This window comes from Aptenodytes patagonicus, chromosome Z, assembly GCF_965638725.1.
Source record: "Aptenodytes patagonicus chromosome Z, bAptPat1.pri.cur, whole genome shotgun sequence".
NCBI lineage: Eukaryota > Metazoa > Chordata > Aves > Sphenisciformes > Spheniscidae > Aptenodytes > Aptenodytes patagonicus.
In genome coordinates this window covers 57,250,859-57,271,411 of record NC_134982.1, presented here as the reverse complement: position 1 = coordinate 57,271,411, position 20,553 = coordinate 57,250,859, and the positions used below count along the sequence as shown (strand labels likewise).

Genomic DNA, 20,553 nt, shown 5'->3' with positions numbered 1-20,553 from the left:
GGTAACTATTATTTAAGTAGCTCCCTTTGTCTAAGAATTAGGCACAAAAGGTGGCAGGATCTTCTGTCACATAAGCACCTGAGCTTACAAGCAGAGGTACACTTGTTCTGTACTTTGATAAAAATAACACAGTATGACTTTGGCAGAGAATTCTACTAACAATTTGTATTACTTTCTTTGCCAATATAACCTCTTTAAAATGGCAGCAGTAACATGCAAGCCACATGCTTAAAATCATAAAGCATCCTAACAGCTTAGGATTCTTTTTCAGGAGAAAAAAAACTGGAAAATTTGCTCTGAACTTCATTGTCCTGACACATTGTCCTACAAAAAGCACAAAAGTACAATGACTGCCTGGTAAGCACATTCCTGTTCTTTACACAGGCCTATTGCAATTCTACTCTTTGACCCCTCAGTAATAAACTAATTGGATTTGTGCTTTAAAGGCCACTTGTCATTACATATGAGACTTCATATTTTATTTTAAGCTCTGTCCCTGTTACAGCAGCATAACACTCTTGGTTTGTGTGTTAAAGCATTCTTTCCAGTGTCTCTTGTGGGGACTGAAGAACAATAGCACTGCCATTGTTCTGGATCCCATCTTGCTTCAAAATTATTACTAGGTCATACACTGACTCCTGAAAGACAAAGATGCCAACCAGATGGTACAAGAGTGAACACGTGTAGTGAGAAATCACTAGGACTTTTTATTTGTTTTCAGTGTTCTCATACAGGCTCCTATACTAGTCCAAGTCTTGTGGGGTGAGGGTGCGGAATAAATCAAAAAATATCAAGAGGACAACAAAAGCTCCTTCAAAGCACCTGAAGAAGTCCATCTTCTTGCAGTATACTCTGCAACATTATTACAGTACCTAGGAACCCTAAAAAACTGATCAGAATTCAGAATTTTCATTAAGGTAAACAATGTTAACTTTTTCTATGCTGAAACAATCCCAGAAACATAGGATCACCTGTGTGATTAGTTGTCCACCACAAACCTGAACTTGGTCACAGCTTTAAGCACAGAGTACTTAAGCAAACTCCACAGTTATCTGCATATAGACAGTGCTGGCCAGAATGGTGATGGGAACTAGAGGTACAGGGTCCTTTTCATCGGCTGCAGATGGACCTTGAGCAAGTGACTCACTGATCCCCACAGGCACTTTTAAAATCAGAAAAATAACACTGACTTCCTCTGAAGTGCTTGCATGAGTTTTCCAATGGAAGGATCCCCCACTCTGCTTTCTTCTCCTTTGTAAAATACTCATCTTTTACCAGCTGTCCCTTTCCCACCATCAGCAAAAACTGGAAGTTTACTCCTATTAAAAACAGTTTCCATACCTTTGAATCAAACCTGATTACAGACAACAGTATTGAAGTTTGTCAATGGCCAGGTAAACTACAATTCACACACCTACCTATACCAACAGCCTTCCATTCTGTGCTTCTACTGAAGTTTTCCTGACTTAGGAAAACTCCCTACTCATACTGTCATACATTAGAAAACATTCTCCTTCCATTTGATTTCCCACATCGCTAGGAAGTGACTGAAGACTTCATTATTTCTATGCCATTTAGTCTTCCCCTTGAGATTATTTTCTTTTAACCCGTTAATATCTGCTTCCTTGGTGATTTTAATATTCACTAGTACAGCTATCCTGACAACTCTGAAACAGATCATTCTAGACTAGTTCTACCATTCTTTATTGATTTTCTAATTAAAAACTTAACATTCCTTAGCTCCTAATTTTTTTGATGTTCCTTAAAGTCATATGATCTCCTTGGCTACACAAGGCCCTTTGAAAAGTTACCGTAGTTTCTCTAAGCATCTGTACAATACTGTAAAGGCACACTCCTTTGTGTCTTACGTTCTACAGGGAACTGTAAAATAAAAACATTTTAAGAATGACATCACAGACCTTCCTGAGCCCTAAGGAACATTTGTAAGTATTCCCTAATTCATTCTCCAGTGTATAAGCTTACAAGGTCACTAGTACTCAGGTGCCATCAACCTTTCCTGTGGTTCACAATCTGGTGGTGATGTATTCTTTCCTGTTCTTGTTCTACAGTGTTAATCAAACCAGGAGTCTTGCTGCAGAGCTGAGCTGCAGTATTTTTTTCCTAACACTGGTTCTGTGGGAGCAATGCTCAGATATCAGGCCATATGAAATTTCTAGAGCTTGTTTTCTTATTTTTCTTATTTAAAGAAGCCACAGTAGCATAAACACCAAGCAATGCACAAGTAGCCCTTGGAATCCTATTACCCATCTCGATACGGCACTGTGAACCTTCTTCCACCTCGCCATCTCTTTACTATTTAAGTCTGCATGAAGGATAAAATAACCCCTCTCTGCCCCCACAACATACACAAATAAAATGCATTAAACCAAAAGATACAAAGACTTCCAAAAGAGAAATATCTAAGTTGCAAGAAAAAAAAATATCTCCTAGATGTTCTTAGGTTCTGATGATAGGCATTTTTTAAGAGAGTAGTGTTTAGAACAAGTTTCCTCATTGCAGTACACTGAAAGCTTTGACTTTTAATGTTAGCTTAAGGCTTCATAGCAAGCATGTTTCAGTCCTCTTACCCCTATGATGAGCACTTGATATTTACGGCAATGCTGTCCTTTCAGCCCATGTGTAACATCCAAGAATAACTGTTGCTAAGGGGCTAAGGAGTTTGAACTGTGCATCTCAAACAGTGACCGGAATCCTGAATTAATATACTGTACGCAGAGAGTTTTACCTCATTAGTGAGACCAAAAAAAAGAATCCCAAGAAGAAACATATGCAAGCTAAAATGGTGGCGTGCATTTTTGATAATGCACTAAGTTACTTCCTTCCAAACCCTGGATTCCCAGAGTCTGGATTTTTGAAGTCATGACCAGGCAGTCTTAGGGCAAGCAGAGGCCTGAGAATTAAAAGAAAATGAAAGACATCTTCATTCAAAGGCCGCTTTGAGAAACCAACTGCATGTTTCTATATATAGCTATTCTCTAATCTTTAAAGCAATAAAGAAGTAGATTTTACTACTGTTTTAATCAAAAAGGTAAAGAAGTAATTTACAATTCATAAGACTTCAGCTTTTAAGAAATCATCATATTTAAAGAATTCGAAACATAAAGAACAATACAGCCGGAATTGCTAAAAAAATTTTATTAAAATGCTAGCCCCGTGGACTTAACATAAAAATGAAATGCATGTCCAGCATCAGCAACATCTTAGAACAGTGGTTTGTCACAGAAGTATCTCATGAGTTACAACCTGTTACAAATATGATGCAATAGAAACAACAAGCAGGATGGGAGACAAGAACAATTACTTTTTATTTTAAATATTGAGATGGCTTTACAGCCAGAAATAACTCTTAAATTAGTAGATCTTCTCCAAGAAGACTACATGCTAGTCCTTGCCACTAATCTTTTATACTCAGTACAGTACTTATACCCCTGCTGTACCTACAGTCCCACATAAGCCACCAATGAATACCATTCCTACAAAATCTCACCAAGATTTTTCTGCTTGTACACTGTGGCACTTAAGTAAAGCATACTGGGGGAGAAGGTTGCCACATCTTCTGAATTGGAAGTTCATTATCGGAGTAGTCGTTGTTATTAAGTATATTTATTAGTCTGATAACCTGCTGTTATCAGACCAAAATAAAAAAAGATTAAAAATATATATGCACCAATTAAAAAGAAATATATAAATCAGTTCTTGTATGCTAAAATCAAAGAAAATGCACCTGTTTTTTAGAAGACAAGAACTTGTTCTTATTTTCAGTGTGCTAATGGGGGAAGTGATTAATAAGTAGAAACATGAAAAACCGTATTATGTTTGTAGACACAACATAGCAACAAACTACTAGAGTTTGAAATTGTCACTTACCAAAATCTACTCTTGTTAGTATGCACTGCATTGGATGGTCAGTTGTATGCCTTGTCGTCGTTGCACCACTTTCATAACAAGTTGCACATAGATCGTAATCGTAGCAAATTAAACACTTGTATCGGCGACCTCGAAAATTTCCTTTTAAACATGCATCACAGCTGACACCTGTAAACAAATAAAATTACTTTAAAACAGCAATAAATGCACTTTTTTTTTTATAAGAGGTAGATTTGTTGCTATTGCCTCTCAACAACTAGAAGGAGCCAGACATCTGACATGCGCAGCTGACAAGACTCAATTTTTAAATGTATTTATGTCTTTAAAAGACACTGCTGTCCCAAAATTAGAATCTTGAATTCTTCAAGTAAAATAAGGGCAAGCTCAAGCACCTGAAATAATAACAGGTTAAGTTATAAAATCTCTTCGGACACACCTTCCTACAGGCACCTTTACCTGGTAGTATTGGCTGGTATTTTGACTGTTCCATTAGAAATCTTGGGCCAAACACTCTTAAAAGCTAAACAGTATAATGGCTAATCAAGAGGGAAAAACAACAACAATAAGCAAACCAACCACTGACAAAAATCCACTAGCTTTTCAGCCTTTACTTTTGCACTTCCTAATACTTTAATTCTGAAGAACACCATAACCATCCCTGACATTATATGTGAGGTAGAAATTAGGACCTTTTTCCATTTTAAGTAACAGAAAAAAAGTTAAGCTGTTTTTTGAAGTTAGGCTGCATCAGTTCTCTCCACCCTATTTCTTTCTTAAGCTCAATCTTTGCACTGTAAGGTAGTCACACTGCATGTGTCAGAGAAAGGCTTTATAGCTTCCAAAGGTTTTCATTTTTCTCTGTGTGGTTTCAGTTCTCTCTTGCTTACTTAGTAAAGTGCAGGAGAAGTGTCATCATCTTGTAATCTGTCAAGTCTAACACAAACTTCCTTCAATTGCAGCAGCAAATTAAGGGCCTCCACAAAAGAAACCAGTGTATACAATTAAGGCAGGATTTTGATCAACACCCTCTTTTCAGCATCAGCTAAGACATGTTCTTCATAGCTTGGTACAAGAACAGACAACTTTAGAGAAATAAAACTACCAGAACGAAATAGTCACATTAGCCACCTCCCTATTTTTTTTAAGCCTAACTGCCAGAGGACTAGTGTTAATTACAGATTTTTTTTTTTGCATTTTTTGTTGTGCTACTCCACTCTGTAGCATCTGAACAGAAGCTTTACTGCATGTAATACAGGAATGCAACAATAAGTAATTTATTTTAAATCTCTGCCACTTGTTCAAACAATTGCATCATCACATTTAGAACAGTGGACAAAGTTATTTTATAATTTCTTCCTTTAGTTTCTTTACCTACAGGAATAGCTTAAGGCATTATCTAATCACTTCTAATGTCTAAGCACCATGCTTATATGAATACTGAACCTATTTCTTTAGTTGCCTCACTCAGTATCTACTTTGAAAGCATCACTCTACATGGAATAGTGTATTAGAAGAAAATATTTCAAGAATCTTTGTTAGTAGCCTCAAAGAGCTACATTTTGAGGATGGTCCTGTTATCTTCAAAGTTTTGGGTTTTTTAAATCTTTCTCACTTGACATGCTTTTCTCTGAAGTTTCATCCATAAACTCTGAAGGATCTGTAACAATCTTTGACGATTTGGACACTGAGAGCGACCTAACTTCTGAGAACACCTGCTTGTTAACTCTGTAGAATGAATTTCATTGTTTCAGTTGGTTTGCTTGCTTTTTTCCCCATATAGAGATCTCCAAAATTTTACCTACGCAGCACCCATATATCCCCAACAATGCATGTTATACACCAAACACTTATCAGTTACTCGCAGCACTGCAAGTCTTTTACTAAACTTCCTAGAAAACAGTTTATCAGCAAGTTAGACATCACACTGAAATAAGCAGACTAGTTTAACCTAGAGCCTATCTCAGGCACTAACAGTTTTCCAGATGAAGTATTAAGCCATGGTGCTCCAGTGTCATATTTTCCCCTCTTTTTTCCTTTAAGCTCAAATCAGTTCATTTAATGCAGATGTAAGCCTCTTTGCAACAGTCAAACTCCTGTCACATGCTCTCTCAAACATCTAGATCATTCCTACTTGAAGACAGATGTTTTTAAGAAGTTTTCATTTACACGTTTTCTCCATGCCAATACTTCTCCATATCATTCCAAACTGCAATCCCCATACACTTTGTGATATTAACTTTGGAGAAATTCGGCCATAAACATAAATCACAACATAATGTTTGTATTTAAAACTTAAGAACATTTCCAGTGGAAATGTACAAGGTCTTCAAACAACAAATGAATTTTGCTTCTTACGATCAATTATCAAAACCTCTACAATCTGATTCGAACAGAAAAACTAACATTAGCATAACACATCACTATGGCTGGCAAAGTTAGACCAAGAGAATAACAAAGTTACAGAGACAGTATGCTTTCTAGATCTCTCAAGGTTAATATTTTGCCACAACTACCACATCCTCCCCTTTGAGGAACAGGCTGACAGCAGGGGATGTACCATGTTACTTTTATATCCTTTTGTGTAGCAGAGAATGCAAACCACAAAAGCGAAAAAGATAATTAAATTAAAAGCCTCAGTTTGGGAGCTAAACCCATGCTTAAATCCCCAGACCTCTCCCTGAATCCAGTAGGACCTCTTTTCCAGAAGTTACACCACTTATTTTTCCCTTTTTACAACAGCGTCAAAGTCAGGTCCATCACAGTTTTTCCTGTTCTTCTTAAAGCCTATTACTTGGCTGCCAAAACCTCACCCATCTATCCAACCTGGGATCTGGAAATTGAAATACCGAGGCAAATAACCTTCTCCCACCCTATTCTTTCTACTATAGTAAACACTTATTTTCTTATCAAAGCTTTGATTTTGTTTTTAATTTTTCTCTACTTTAATATTTACATCAACTGAAATTCCAAAAGTTCACTTCTTTTCCCTGCATAAACCCCAAACACTCAAAGATAACATATTCCAGTCAGCAAAGCATGTCTTTCACCAGATGCCTATCCAACGTTTCCCTGCATTTACCTTACATTCACAAATACAGCAGGTATGTTGCAGGTTCAATAATGTCAGATTAAACTGGACGCATCCGTATTAATCACAGGTTTTGAGAAGAAAATATGGCCTGGAGGGGTTCACTTTGGAGCAGGGAACAAAAGCAAACAACCAACCAAAAGAGCCTGAACAATGTGACAAGGATTTAGATACTCAGCATACATTTCTGACTTGCACGAAACACTACTGACTTTTAAAAGAATCCTTGAATGAAATCCTATTAACCCTGAATGAATTGCTATTCAATGAGACTTCTGATTCACCTTTTGCAAAGCAACAACTTGGAATGATCAGAGTAAGAAATATCCATTTTAGTTACAGATTACATCTTCATTGGTGTTCCCCAGGGCTCAGTTTTGGGGCCATTCTTGTTCAATATCTTTATCAACAATCTGGGTGGGGGGGATCGAGTGCACCCTCAGTAAGTTTGCAGACGACACCAAGTTGGGCGGGAGTGTTGATCTGCTCGAGGGTAGGAAGGCTCTGCAGAGGGACCTGGACAGGCTGGATCGATGGGCCGAGGCCAACTGTATGAGGTTCAACAAGGCCAAGTGCCGGGTCCTGCACTTCGGCCACAACAACCCCATGCAGCGCTACAGGCTTGGGGAAGAGTGGCTGGAAAGCTGCCTGGCGGAAAAGGACCTGGGGGTGCTGGTTGACAGCCAGCTGAACACGAGCCGGCAGTGTGCTCAGGCGGCCAAGAAGGCCAATGGCATCGTGGCCTGTATCAGAAATAGTGTGGCCAGCAGGAGTAGGGAAGTGATCGTCCCCCTGTACTCGGCAGTGGTGAGGCCGCACCTCGAATACTGTGTTCAGTTTTGGGCCCCTCACTACAAGAAGGACATTGAGGTGCTGGAGCGTGTCCAGAGAAGGGCAACAAAACTGGTGAGGGGTCTGGAGAACAAGTCTTATGAGGAGCGGCTGAGGGAACTGGGACTGTTTAGCCTGGAGAAAAGGAGGCTGAGGGGAGACCTCATCGCTCTCTACAACTACCTGAAAGGAGGTTGTAGTGAGGTGGGTGTCAATCTCTTCTCCCAAGTAACTAGCGATAGGACAAGAGGAAATGGCCTCAAGTTGCGCCAGGGGAGGTTTAGACTGGATATTAGGAAAAATTTCTGTACTGAAAGAGTGGTTAAACATTGGAACAGGCTGCCCAGGGAAGTGGTGGAGTCCCCATCCCTGGAGGTATTTAAAAGACGTGTAGATGAGGCACTTAGTGACATGGTTTAGTGGGTGGTGGTGTTGGGTCGATGGTTGGACTCGATGATCTTAGAGGTCTTCTCCAACCTCAATGATTCTATGATTCATTATCATAGATGATAGATTCCTCAAATTTTCTTCTACTTTTTACTGCTATACATGTACCCACATATACTGCATAACAGATATCACGTCTAATTAAAACCTTGCTGCTCACTGACAAAGAGATGTTGGGGTTTTTTAATGCAACACTATTCCACTAGAGGGTAGCATTGTGCTAAAAGCCTAACGAGTTTCGGTTCACTTTAATTATCAAACTTCAAGTTCTGAAAGTTTCTTCAGCAGTATTCCCTCACAATATGAACAGTCTCAGTCCCTCCAGCTTCACATTTTGAGTGAAATGAATCAGGAGATACGTAACAGTCCCATCAATAAAATATGTTTTACCCCTTCAATACAAAATTCTTACTACTTTTATGTCAAGTCATCCCACATCTTCACCTAATCCAGGCCAATGACTTCAGGGAAGTTATTACCACACAAGCATTTTATATGTAGCACGCTGAATAGTGATTTAAACAAACAAACAAACCAACAAACCCAAACAACCCCACTCCCCAGCACCTTTCATATTTTGATCCTGATAGCCAAATATAATTTGCTCTTATGACAGAGAATTGTTTTTGCTAGGAATTAACTAAAATGAAAGCAACTTCTCCTGGATTTAACAGAGAGACCAAAGGGAACACATAATCTGATTTCATAATGGAGAGACTAATGCTGGACAGACAGGTGGTTCAAATACTACATACATCAAGATTAATTTGTTTTTACAATTACAAGCAAAGCTAAGGTATAACATCAATTAAAGTGTTCTGAACGTCCCAAGCCATTACTGCCTTGGATTTGTAACAGAGCAAAGGGTTTTTCCCCCCACTTGGCCTCCTCAGATACTATGGGCAATCATAATAATAATAATAATAATAATAATAATAATAATAATAATAATAATAATAATAATAATAATAATAATAATAAATATCCAAATAAACTGACCCAGATAAAAATGACCTGAGAAACTGTGGAGAACTCAGGAGGTTTTTTCTTATGAAGATCATGTGGTCAAAGATAAGCTACATAGAGACACTGGAATACGTTCCTGCCTCAAACAATGTAAGCTGCTAAACTTTATCAATATTTTGGATGTATCGTTTAATTTTTAGAAATTTCAGAGAAAATGCCATCCACCAATCACTAGAAAACATTTAACACACATATGAAGCCTACATCTGAAGTATTCGAACAGTGAAGACAGCAATATTTAGCTCCTGAGAGCAGTATTTAATCCTTGTGCTATCCCTGAGAATTAAACTCCTTTGTTTTAGCAACACATTGGAAGACATTAGGCTCATGGGTAGTTTCACCATTTAACATTCCTGTCAGCAGCTAAATGTCTGAAAACCAACCTTCTGGCCTGTAATGCAGGTACAGTTTTTAATTCATCAGTGCTCAGAATGAGGATCACTAAATTTCTTTAATGTCCAACATAAATACAAAATTAACCTGTCAATGATTTCTTCTCCAGAATGAAAGTGCCCGTTACTTAAGCATTTCTTCCTACCTTACCTGAAGTACTAAAGGGGTTCACCCTTCTTAAAGACTGACAGAACTACATGCGAGAGTACCACTGAATTTCAAGGGGACTGGACAAACTTTAAGGTTTCTACCTTTCAAAATTACCTTACAAAAACCCAAACTTAAGCATGCAAGTGAAAATTAAAAAGTTGTGCTGCCTCTTTTGTAGTACAAAAGGTTGCAACCTGTGTACTGCATTTTATTTTTATATTCTGAAGATTGTAAGTAACACTACTTTTAATATACATCTGACATTTCAGTGTAAGATGCTCTTTCAGTGGGTTAGTTAGTTTGTTGTTTTGGGTTTGGTTTTTTTTTTTTTAAATAAATTTGCTTGACATCAACTCTCTCATCTGTAGTCTACATGCCACATGGCAACCCCAGGCCTTAAAGTAAGACATTCTAGTTAAGTGGTTCAGTTGTTTCTAAGACTGAAGACAGGAAAACATAGGCCATTTGATAACATTAAAAAAAAAAAATGCCAAATATTTCTTACTTTAATAGCCTCATCTCTTAATGCAGACTACTGCCTAATTTGAGAGGTTAATTTCTAGGAACAGAAAACTCTGTTGTTTCCGTGAAAATTTCACCAGAATTCAGCCAAACCACAGAACTTTGATTTTTGTTTATCTTTTTCTCATGTGTTTACTAAAGCAGATTGGGAAAACAAACATCAAGGAGACCTACAACGCAGAGCATACTCCATCACCCTTGCAGCTCCAAGTGCTGAACAGAAAATTCACACACTATACCCCTGAAGTAGCTAAAAATGCTCCATCCCCTTACACATCCTGTGTGCAACAGAGCTGAACATGCAATATCTTCCTATAGCAGAGTGGAAGAAGAAGCAACCGGACTAGCATGTCTGCAAAAAGAACTAGTAGGATTAAAGCTGCAGGCGGAGATGATGTTGACTTGGAATTGGAAAGAAAGGGGGGAGGAAAGGGAGGGAATCAGGCCTACATGAGAGCAGAAGGGCAAAAAGGCTTTTGTTTTCTGAACAGCACTCCTCCTTCCTCTCCAGAGTTTGGAGTAGAAATAGACCCCCAAATCTTGTCATCTCCCTGTCGTCAACAAGTTTTGTGAAGCCCACTTGCACAGTGTCTGGTACTTGTCTAGAGCTGGTCTAAAAAGAAAGAATCAAGCAGTATGGCTGACCCAGCAAATTCCAGCCTTGGTCCTAACGCATGAGAGTCAGTCAGCCTGCTACAAAAAGGAGCTTTTCCATTTTTGCTTTCGTATCCCAAGTTGTGGAAGTTATACACAGAACGGTTTCAGTCATCTAGGGCATCAGGAACAAGTGATTAGTAAGCACTGCAAAACACGCCCAACACTATACAGGAATCATGCAGGGGAGAGAGAGAGATGGCTCCCCTCAGCAACAGCCACCTGCCTTTCCCATGAAACTGCCCTTTTCTCTCTGTAATTCCCCAATTCATTCGTCATGCCTTCCAATTCTGACACCACAACAAGAACCTCACACAGCTGACTGTCTCATATCTCTGTTTCAGATGTGCAACAGAATACACGTCTCTCTCTATTTCACCCTCAGAGCAGTCCATCCTGTGCACCAAGGCACTCAGGGAGGAGTGTCCCAGACACCAACTAGTATACGGCCAGGTAATTAAACTTATCTTAAGGCTTATATGTAAGGGATGAAATAAAGTTGTGCTAGTTAGCTCCATTTTGCTACTTCCTAACTTGAATTTGTAATCTTCATAGATCAGTCCATCAATTTCTATTTGATTACACAGATTATTTTAATAATGTAGTACTAAAATAAGCCAAAGAACAAGACGACCATTACAACCTTTTATATTTCCCTAAAACACCACCAAAAATTCACTGAATGCTGAAAAAGTCACTCAACATCTCTTCTCCAGATCCAACTTTGAGAGGAAGGCCACAATGTCTAAACGTAACAAGTCGGGCTGTTTTTACTCCTTCAAAAAACATACTGAAACACTAACAAAGTATTTGTAGTTCTTCAACATCTTAACCAAAAAATTCCTAAATAGTCTTACTTTAGGATTTACTGCTCTCACAGACAGGTTCTACACATCTCATATGTACCAATCATACTGCCCAGTAGATGGCATCCCATGACACCAATGACATTTATACAGCAGGTCCAAGAACAACTTTGCCACCATCAATGCAAATACAAACACCAAGTGAACATTTTAATTTTTTAAAATAGGTCTCAGAAACACTGGTGGTTTCACTACCACCTTAGTTGAAACTGGCTGAAAGAGGGAAGTTGTTTTCTTACAACCCCACATGGATGACATAACAGCCAACTGGTAAACCCTGTGCATGCAACTTTCTTTTACATATCACCTTTTCCAAAAGAATTCCAACCAAACAAAAAACCATCAATATAAATTTATTGATCACTGTCCAAAAATCGTTGTAAAGTTTATTTGCCCAAGTACCAAATCACTGAAAAAGGAGATATTATACAAATACTTCTGTAAGATGAAGTTTAAATATTGCCCATTTATTCTGACCTGAAATAGGCCAAAATAGGTTCTGTACAAGCACACACACATAGCCTCAATCAGTTCTTGTCAATATTAAACATATATTCTCTCTACACAATAAAAAGAGCAAACACTTTGTAAACATTTTTCACATACAAATCTGCAGATTCTTTCACATCTCTAAATACACTGCTGGAACACCACACACATAAACCAGAAACTGCTCTAGAGGCTGCTAAAAACTCTGCACTTACTATCTAGACATCATTTTACCAAGAATCACTATACGATGCAAAAATCCTACTTTCCTGACAAGCTTCCCATCCTCCATAATAGAGAACAAACTTGTCTACATTGAAAAGACAAACAAAATAATGCACATCCCTGTGCCAAAATACAGAAAGCAAGCATGAGTGAAAAAAGGATTTTAACAAGTTCATAGGAGTCCTGGGAAACTCCTTCAGATAAGATGAGAAAGCAGCTGCAAGAAACCAATTCTCAAAACACATTTTTTAACTAGCCTACCCTGTTTCTATCTAAGGAACTTTGTTTAGCAAAATATAGATGTGGAATCCACTTCTTCTGGAGGACAGCTATTACATTCGAAACCTCCTAGAATAATATTTGCTACGCCTTCTATTTTCTGATTTATTACTTTTGCAAGTTACTGCAAACACCACAAAACAGAAACAAACCACTTTCTCGAGATATATTAGCAAAAAACCCCCAGCATATTAAATAGTTACTGACAATCTAAATAGTGTTTTCTAGGCTTCATATCCTGATCAGACTCTTCACTAATTGTTCCTTAAATTCAGACAGAGAAAACTAGGTTACAGTTTTAAGTCCTGGCCTCCTACAGCATAAAGATGCTTTCATGCAGAGTACCATAGACTTCTATACTTTCAACAAAAAATGTCAGGTATCTTCTCTGAATAGCATATTACATTTAACATATCTAAACATTTAGAAACCAGCAGAGTTCTTAATGTATCATGAGAACTGATTCACAGTGAAAGGTTTTGCCAGACATGTTTAAGACTTTTAAAGTAGAACTAGAAACAGCACACATTGCAAGGATTTTTGATCAAGTGTATTTGGATTTCTAATTTAATATTTGATACTGTCTCACATGTCTCTTATCATTCAATTAATGTAATTTAATTTGACCATCAAAACCATCACAACATAAAAGCCTGCTAACGTACTGTAAACACATTAAAATTAAACAAATTGCAACACATTTATCAGAGCGCAGAAAGTTTGTAATGTGGCAGCAAAGGGAACTGGCACCAGACATGATCTTATTTAACAGCTCTATTAATCTGGAAAATGGCAAACAGCATGTGAATTCTATTAACAGAAAAATACTTAAACTGAGGAAGTTGTAAACAGTGCCAGGGCAAGAAAATAACAGTAATAGCACTGGGCTAAGTTCTGTATCTAATAAAATTAATGGCAAAGTTTCTCATTTAATAGGACAGGACCAGGTTCCTGAGTTTCTTTCAGGACTAAAGAGACAACAGAAATATGCAGCTCAGGCAAACACCAACTGAAAGAGAACTGGGCTGGGGGAAAGAACATCACACACCAATGAGTTTTATAGTGTAAAAAACATGAAGAAACACTGAGAAAATCCTAAAAAAGAAATTAAACAGAAGAACTGGTACTTCTCTGCTGAGCCCTGCAAGAGTTAAGAGGTAGCCTTCTCAGAAAATAAACCTTTGCATATTTTGGTTTAGCATGTTATTTAAGAAGAGTGACAAAAAAAGGAAAAACAAACGACGAGAACAAGACACATGTCCAATCAGGCATGGGAGAGAACTAAGTAGTATGGCTCAACTGAGCAGAGAAGTTAGAGCGCTTGAAGACTTGATAGTCTTGACTCCTTTTTCTGAGCCACTGTTTCAGGCAGATAAGAGAAAAACATCAATACTCAACACACCTGGCACAGGCAAAATTCATCAGTTTTCCTTGTAAATTCTTACCTTTGCAAAACACTTAGCAGAAATTAAATACTCTATTTAGGTACACCCTATGCATAGGTCTGGTGTCTGGAATACACACTCAGCTTTACTTCCTTTTGCACTATCAGGCTCACTCCTGACCCTCTTATACTTAAACATTCCCCAAATAGGCAAATGTGGCAAGCTTTTCTCCCCTGCAGCAGAGAAGAGGTAAGATTTAGCACAGGCAGCAATGCAGGAAGCAAGGCAGCACTAGCTGGGCAACCACAGAGCTAGAAGTGAAAGACAAAAAAGTTTTCATGCAGCAAGTGTTCCAGCTCTCACAGTAATGCCTTGCGATTACAACATACCTTGCGATAGCCGAAACTTACAGTAAAGACCTGCACAAGGTGGTCTGGAAATACACAGACTTAGCCATACCTAGATTCCTCCCTATCACCCAACTAAGTTTACAGTGAGGAGCACAAGAACACTTTCAAACTTACAGCCTACCTTCAGAATCACCATTTTGAATGGCACCACAATGTCATAAAAGGAATTTATCTTTCCTTAACACCACAAGAGGTCTAGGAACTTGTAAAAATAATTTAATTTCTCTGAACACAAAACACAATGATAACAAATTTGTTTTAAAAAATGACAATAGGAGGTTAAAAACCTATAACATATATATTTCAGTAGTAGCAATGTTCTACCCTGGGCTTTCTCAGGCATTTTTCTTACTATGAACATAAACAGACTGCCTTGGCAACTGCTTTTACTCCCACTCTGTTACAGAGAACATGCCTGCAGAATCTACAATTGCTGATAATGTGAAAGCTACACCAGAAAAGTGCTGTGGGAAATGCAGTAACCTAAAGCAAAAAAGGTTTCATGCCTACTTTGGTCAGGCTTTTAGTTTGTTCCATTCCTCTCTCCTTTCTGATTCTCCATGGCACATACTTCTTTGCTAATTGCTCATACGTCCCCTGGATTGGCAACCCAGCCATTTGCCAGCCGTACCAAATACCTACCTTTCTCTCTCCTCCTCTCATTAGGAAGAGTTTAATTTAGCTTTATTACTTGTAGTTTCTTTTTTCTTCTCCTCTTATACCAGATATAAAGAACCAAAGATTATCAGAATATTACCTTCTGAACACTTCCCTGACAGTCCCATCCATCCTTTACACATATATCCAACTTACTTTTCAGAATAATTTACTAACCACCCTAACTATTTGAAAATAACGAGTCAGAACATTTTCCTAAATAACTTTCAATCTATCATTAAACACTAAAAGCCATCACTGATATACAAATCACAGTACTTAGTCTTTTTAGTGTAATTAGCTCAATCTCTTAAACAAGACTTTTTTTTTTAATTTAAGAAAAACAGCTTAAAAATATTTCTGTTCAAACCTGTCCTCAAAGGAAACCTGATTCTTAGGAAAAACACTACACAATTGGATTTTTAATCCAACACACTAAAAAGAAAAGCATCATTTGGGACAAGTATGAAAAAAAATTGAAAGTCTGTCAAACCAGATAACAAGGGATCAATTTACTGCAGAAAACATGAAATATAAGTTCATCAGCTTCACTATTATTTTGCCATAAAATCAAAGTCATCTTAAAAAATTTAAGGACAGGAAAGGAGAGTTCATTTTTATTTCTAGAACTGAAAGCAGCCACCTACAATTTCAAAGAGGAAAAAAAACAATCGCTATTTTTATCTGTAGAAACTGAAGATACATTAAGGTCAGTATTTAGAGCTCCTATTTTCAATTGGAGGGGGAAACAACTCTGAACAGAACAATCACTGCGGTTTCAATGTAACTGTTTTGTTGCAGGTAGAAACACTAAAAGGCAGAATAAAGACCAAAAAATGAGATTTTTGTTCTATCCTGCCAGAACTCGGATCTCTCAAATCCTCATGTTAAACTTTAATGAAGCAAACTGCCAAGCACTGTGACCTACATGACAGGAGTCAGACAGGTACCACAATTCCCATCACCTTGCTTCAGACAAAAGCCTTCTGCAGCCCCTCATCCTTGCTCTGAATAGGAGACAGTCAGAGTCATTCAGCCTTGCTCTCAAACAAGACATTCAGAATTAAACAATGTCAAAAACATTTGGAAAACTGCATTTGCACAAAGGATCAACAGCCAGATGAAAACAGTCTGAAACTTACAGTTGCAGAGGAATACTTAGTATAGGAACCTAATTTAATGATTGAACGACAACTCCAAAACAAACAAACAAAAAAATATCTTACTCCCCACAGAGTTCTAAAAATTTTGAAATTGAGCTTTAACAAAAGACGTTTTTCTAAATGAAAATAACAGACAGTGATTTATAGAGATGTTTATTTTTATTTGCTGAACTACAAGAATAAAGCAGGTGCCTAATAATACAGCATTTTATCAAAACAGGTAAAACATACCTCACTTCGTAATTTAAGAAACAAGGAGAGGGAGCGTCAAAACCCATTAGGTCTCACTACTCCTTACTATAGGCTCAGATGCCATGCTGCAGTTACAAAATGCATGAAACAGTATTTTAAGGATAAGGCAAAAATCAACCGTACAAACAAAACTGACAGATCTTCACTGAAAGAAGTTTTTTTCTAATATGCAGATCATTTAAAAAGAATTGAGTACTATAATGTAAAGCTACTACTGAAGAAAACCTAGATAATGAAGCTGGGGAAGGTGGAGACACCAGAGATATTTTCACTGTTTTACCTCCATTTCTGCATCTTGGAAGCACAGACATAGTGCGTTCATAACACTGAAAGCCACAACTTTTTCTTTACATTTTCAGACTAACTCATTAGCTCTGTTCTCCATTTCCCACTGGACTCTGCTTGAATTCCACACAGAAAGGTAGTTTTCGCCCACTGAACTGCTGAGCTATTTCAAGTTCAGATGTTTATGAGCAAAAACACTCACCCTCATACTTGCATCTTCTGTAGTTAGTACCTTCTTTAAACACATAAATATTTTTTAAGACTGTGTCACTGCACACTGTGTTGGATTGTCAAGTTTGATTTGGGAATGCACGTCAAATATGCAACCAGTTTTACCATGAAAATAGCACAGCCTTCTAGTCTACAGATACCCACAACTGAGGTTGGGTATGAGAGTGAAACTCTATCCATTTACCGCGGCAGTCTTCAAGGTGGCATCACTGGGGAGCAGGGATGAAGAGAGACCTTCAGCCCATTCAGCAGAACAGAATGTCCACATTCCTGGTACAACTTTAAGCCAATTGTTATTTTAACAGCTTTTCTGAGCTCTCTATCGACTGTTACAACACACCAGCTCCTACAGGAAACAGTAAGTGTTAACTACTTTCCTTCCAGACTCTTCCGCATGTACTAGATCTGGCAGCTACCTTACTTCACTGATAAACCTCTCAGCAGACCAATGAAACTCAGAAGCAATTCAGCACCTCTTACCTTCCCAAAGTTTACAAATCTGCGTTAATTTTTCAGGAAGAAAGACGTATGACACTGCACCTGAAATACTGTCCACATAAAATGTATTTTACATGTAGAGTTTTGAAGCTTTTTCTGGATTTGCAGACATCTTTTAGTACAGGTAACAGACTCACATACAGCAACTTAGAGCCTACGATACAGCCAATAGTGAGTCCATTTTTCTTGTGTATAATTAAAAGACGCCTTACAATTGTTGCAGGAGGAAAACAAAAGGATTCACAACCCTACTACTTACACACAACTTCTTTAGTCTTCTTTACCCATAAGGTCTGCTTTATCTTGAATATAGGTCATCAGATCATTCCAAGTATTTCCTCTGTAGTTTCTCATTTCTGAGACATTCCTCAGAGTCTCAGCAGCTTCTCTAGAGTTCCTGGATTAACTGGAAGAACTGTATGGACCTTTACAATTACTATACACTGCCAAGATCTCCAAATGCTTAGCACTATGAAAAAGCGTGCAGGCAGCGTCATCTTAGAGATTAGGGACATTCAATGCAATGTCATTTTACACAACTTAAGAAAGTGTCTGCTTTCTTCAAAAGCATTAATTTGTGAATAAGGACATCAGGAGAAAGGAGAAATAGGTTTGGAAGTAGCTCAACACAAAGTTTAATGCAAGCACTACAAATAGTATTCATCAGCTGTTGACATAAAATATTTGCTCTGAAAAAATACATCATGGTATTCCTGAAAGCTAGAGTCTGGAGTCCTGCACCTCAATCAGTTATCACCCCGAAGTACTTTATTCTTGGCTAGATAACTGTATTCTGGCATGTAATTCTTAACAATCCACTCCTTCAGCTTTCTGGTCACTTTCCTTGAATTCCTAATGCTTCCAGGAACAAAATATTAACTGAGCTTTGAGGTACAATGAGAATGATACCTCCCAGTAACTGGCTCCAATACTTAAGAGCTGGATAATACAAGAGACTACAAAACAATCCCAAAACCTATTAAAAGCCTCCATTTATATATTTTTTTTTTAATGTGACATCATCAGTTAAACTTGAGAATTTGCATCCTGCAGATCCTCTGCTTCTAAATAAACTTCAGATAGCACTTTGGAATAACACAAGAATGTTATCTATAGCAACCTCTACCACTACAAATTCGACTAATTACAGTCAATTAATTCTAAGGAATCGTCACTTATAAAGTGAAGGTTATATTCTAAGGAATCTTCATTTCTAAATCTTCACTTATAAAGCCACTCTTCTATAGCAAAACCTCAAGCTGTTTTCTCAGCTCCTCACAGAAGTCTTCCAGAATAAGGAACACTTGGTAAGCTGTCAGATCCTGCCTGGCAGTTCACAGGCGTTACGCCAAAACAACCTGGGAGAACATAGTGGCAGATCATAGCATCCATTCTTTCTGCATTCAGGAGGGCAAATAGGTTTATCCACCTTTGCAGTTTTCCAAAATTGAAGATAACCAAGGGAGAAGAGAGCTGGAAAATGTATCTGACCTTCTCCTGAGTCAAGACACTCTGCACAGCTTCTACTCCATCTTCTTAAATCTGTAAGGTTATCTAATTAATATAATTAACAAATACAAGTCTAAACAATAAAAAAAAAAATTGGTCATGGTTTACAGCAGAATTAACCGACTTCCATCTGTACAGTCACAGATCAAACTACACTTACTGACATTTTCATCTTATCAGAATAGTACAAACGATAGCAGGGGACAGGTATGGAATTAAGATCATCTGAGCTATCTTACGCACAGCTAGACTGAAAAAAGTTTAGTCATGACATAGAAAGCTCTGCATTCTCTACAGCTTACTTTTGCAAAACTTAGGTGTCTTTATTCAAGGGCATACTGAATTCTCTTTCCCAATCTTACCTCATTTTCCACAGCTAGGTTTAGGGAGAGAGTACTCTGGACATGTGAAAAATAATACTAACAATAATTCAGGTGCTCAAGTTAGTGGCTTTATTTACTTTCGGAAAGTAAAGAAATAAAGTCAGAAGAAACTTTGGAAACTGCAGTGGTAGAACTATGTCTGTCCACTTGTGACCTATGTTCCACAACTACTACTCTTAGTGAAGCTGCTCTCAGACCTGATTTCATCAGTGAATCACAAGGTGTTTCTCACTACAGAGATTTTCCACTTGCAGACACAATCCACACCTCAGCTTGCATACTGATATACATATAATACCTGTACACTAACTACCATTTGTGTTAGGCACATCTCATCATTACTGCCTATATTAAAAGCATTTGCAAGTATTTGCAATAATTCAAACATTTGCTTTGTTGAAGTGAAAGTGAGGTGATGGTATCCTGAGCACAGACAAGCCTTTGTGCCCAAACCACAGATTTCTTCAGAGCTAATTTCATTCTAAGTATCACAAAAGAAAGTCCAACTGACAAAAGTTTATAGTCAGACTCCCAGCAGTTTCAAATTCATTCCAGGTGAACAACAATTTCTAGGCATGTACAGCTAATACACACACAAACTGATAAGTTATGCAAAAAATATATTACCAGTAAAACTGAACATTGTTTCTTACCAGAACGATTTATTTGGAATTAAAGACAGAAGTTACTGACAATCACACAAGAAGTCCTTACATGACTATACCCTAAGGCATTTCTGACCTTGAAAATCTTGCATGATCTACTGCTGCTGGAGCTAGGATACCTGAGATAGGTATCCAGAAAATATCACCTGTTTAACAGCTCACAGCACTGCTCTCCAACCAGCCACCTTCAGGATGTCTCCATTCAGCCTCCAAGTAACTCTACTGTTGTTCTAGGCACGCACCCAGATGTTTACTTG

General features: G+C 37.8%; 1 protein-coding gene across 2 annotated transcripts in view; it reads right to left on the bottom strand.

Moving 5' to 3' along the window:
- Nucleotides 1-20,553, bottom strand: part of LOC143172486 (E3 ubiquitin-protein ligase KCMF1) — a 55,173-nt gene that overhangs the window by 24,721 nt on the left and 9,899 nt on the right. For both annotated transcript variants that reach the window (XM_076362013.1, XM_076362012.1), the window contains one exon: nucleotides 3,889-4,056. In XM_076362013.1, coding sequence (XP_076218128.1) covers nucleotides 3,889-4,056 — 168 coding nt within the window. The remainder of the gene's footprint in view (nucleotides 1-3,888; nucleotides 4,057-20,553) is intronic.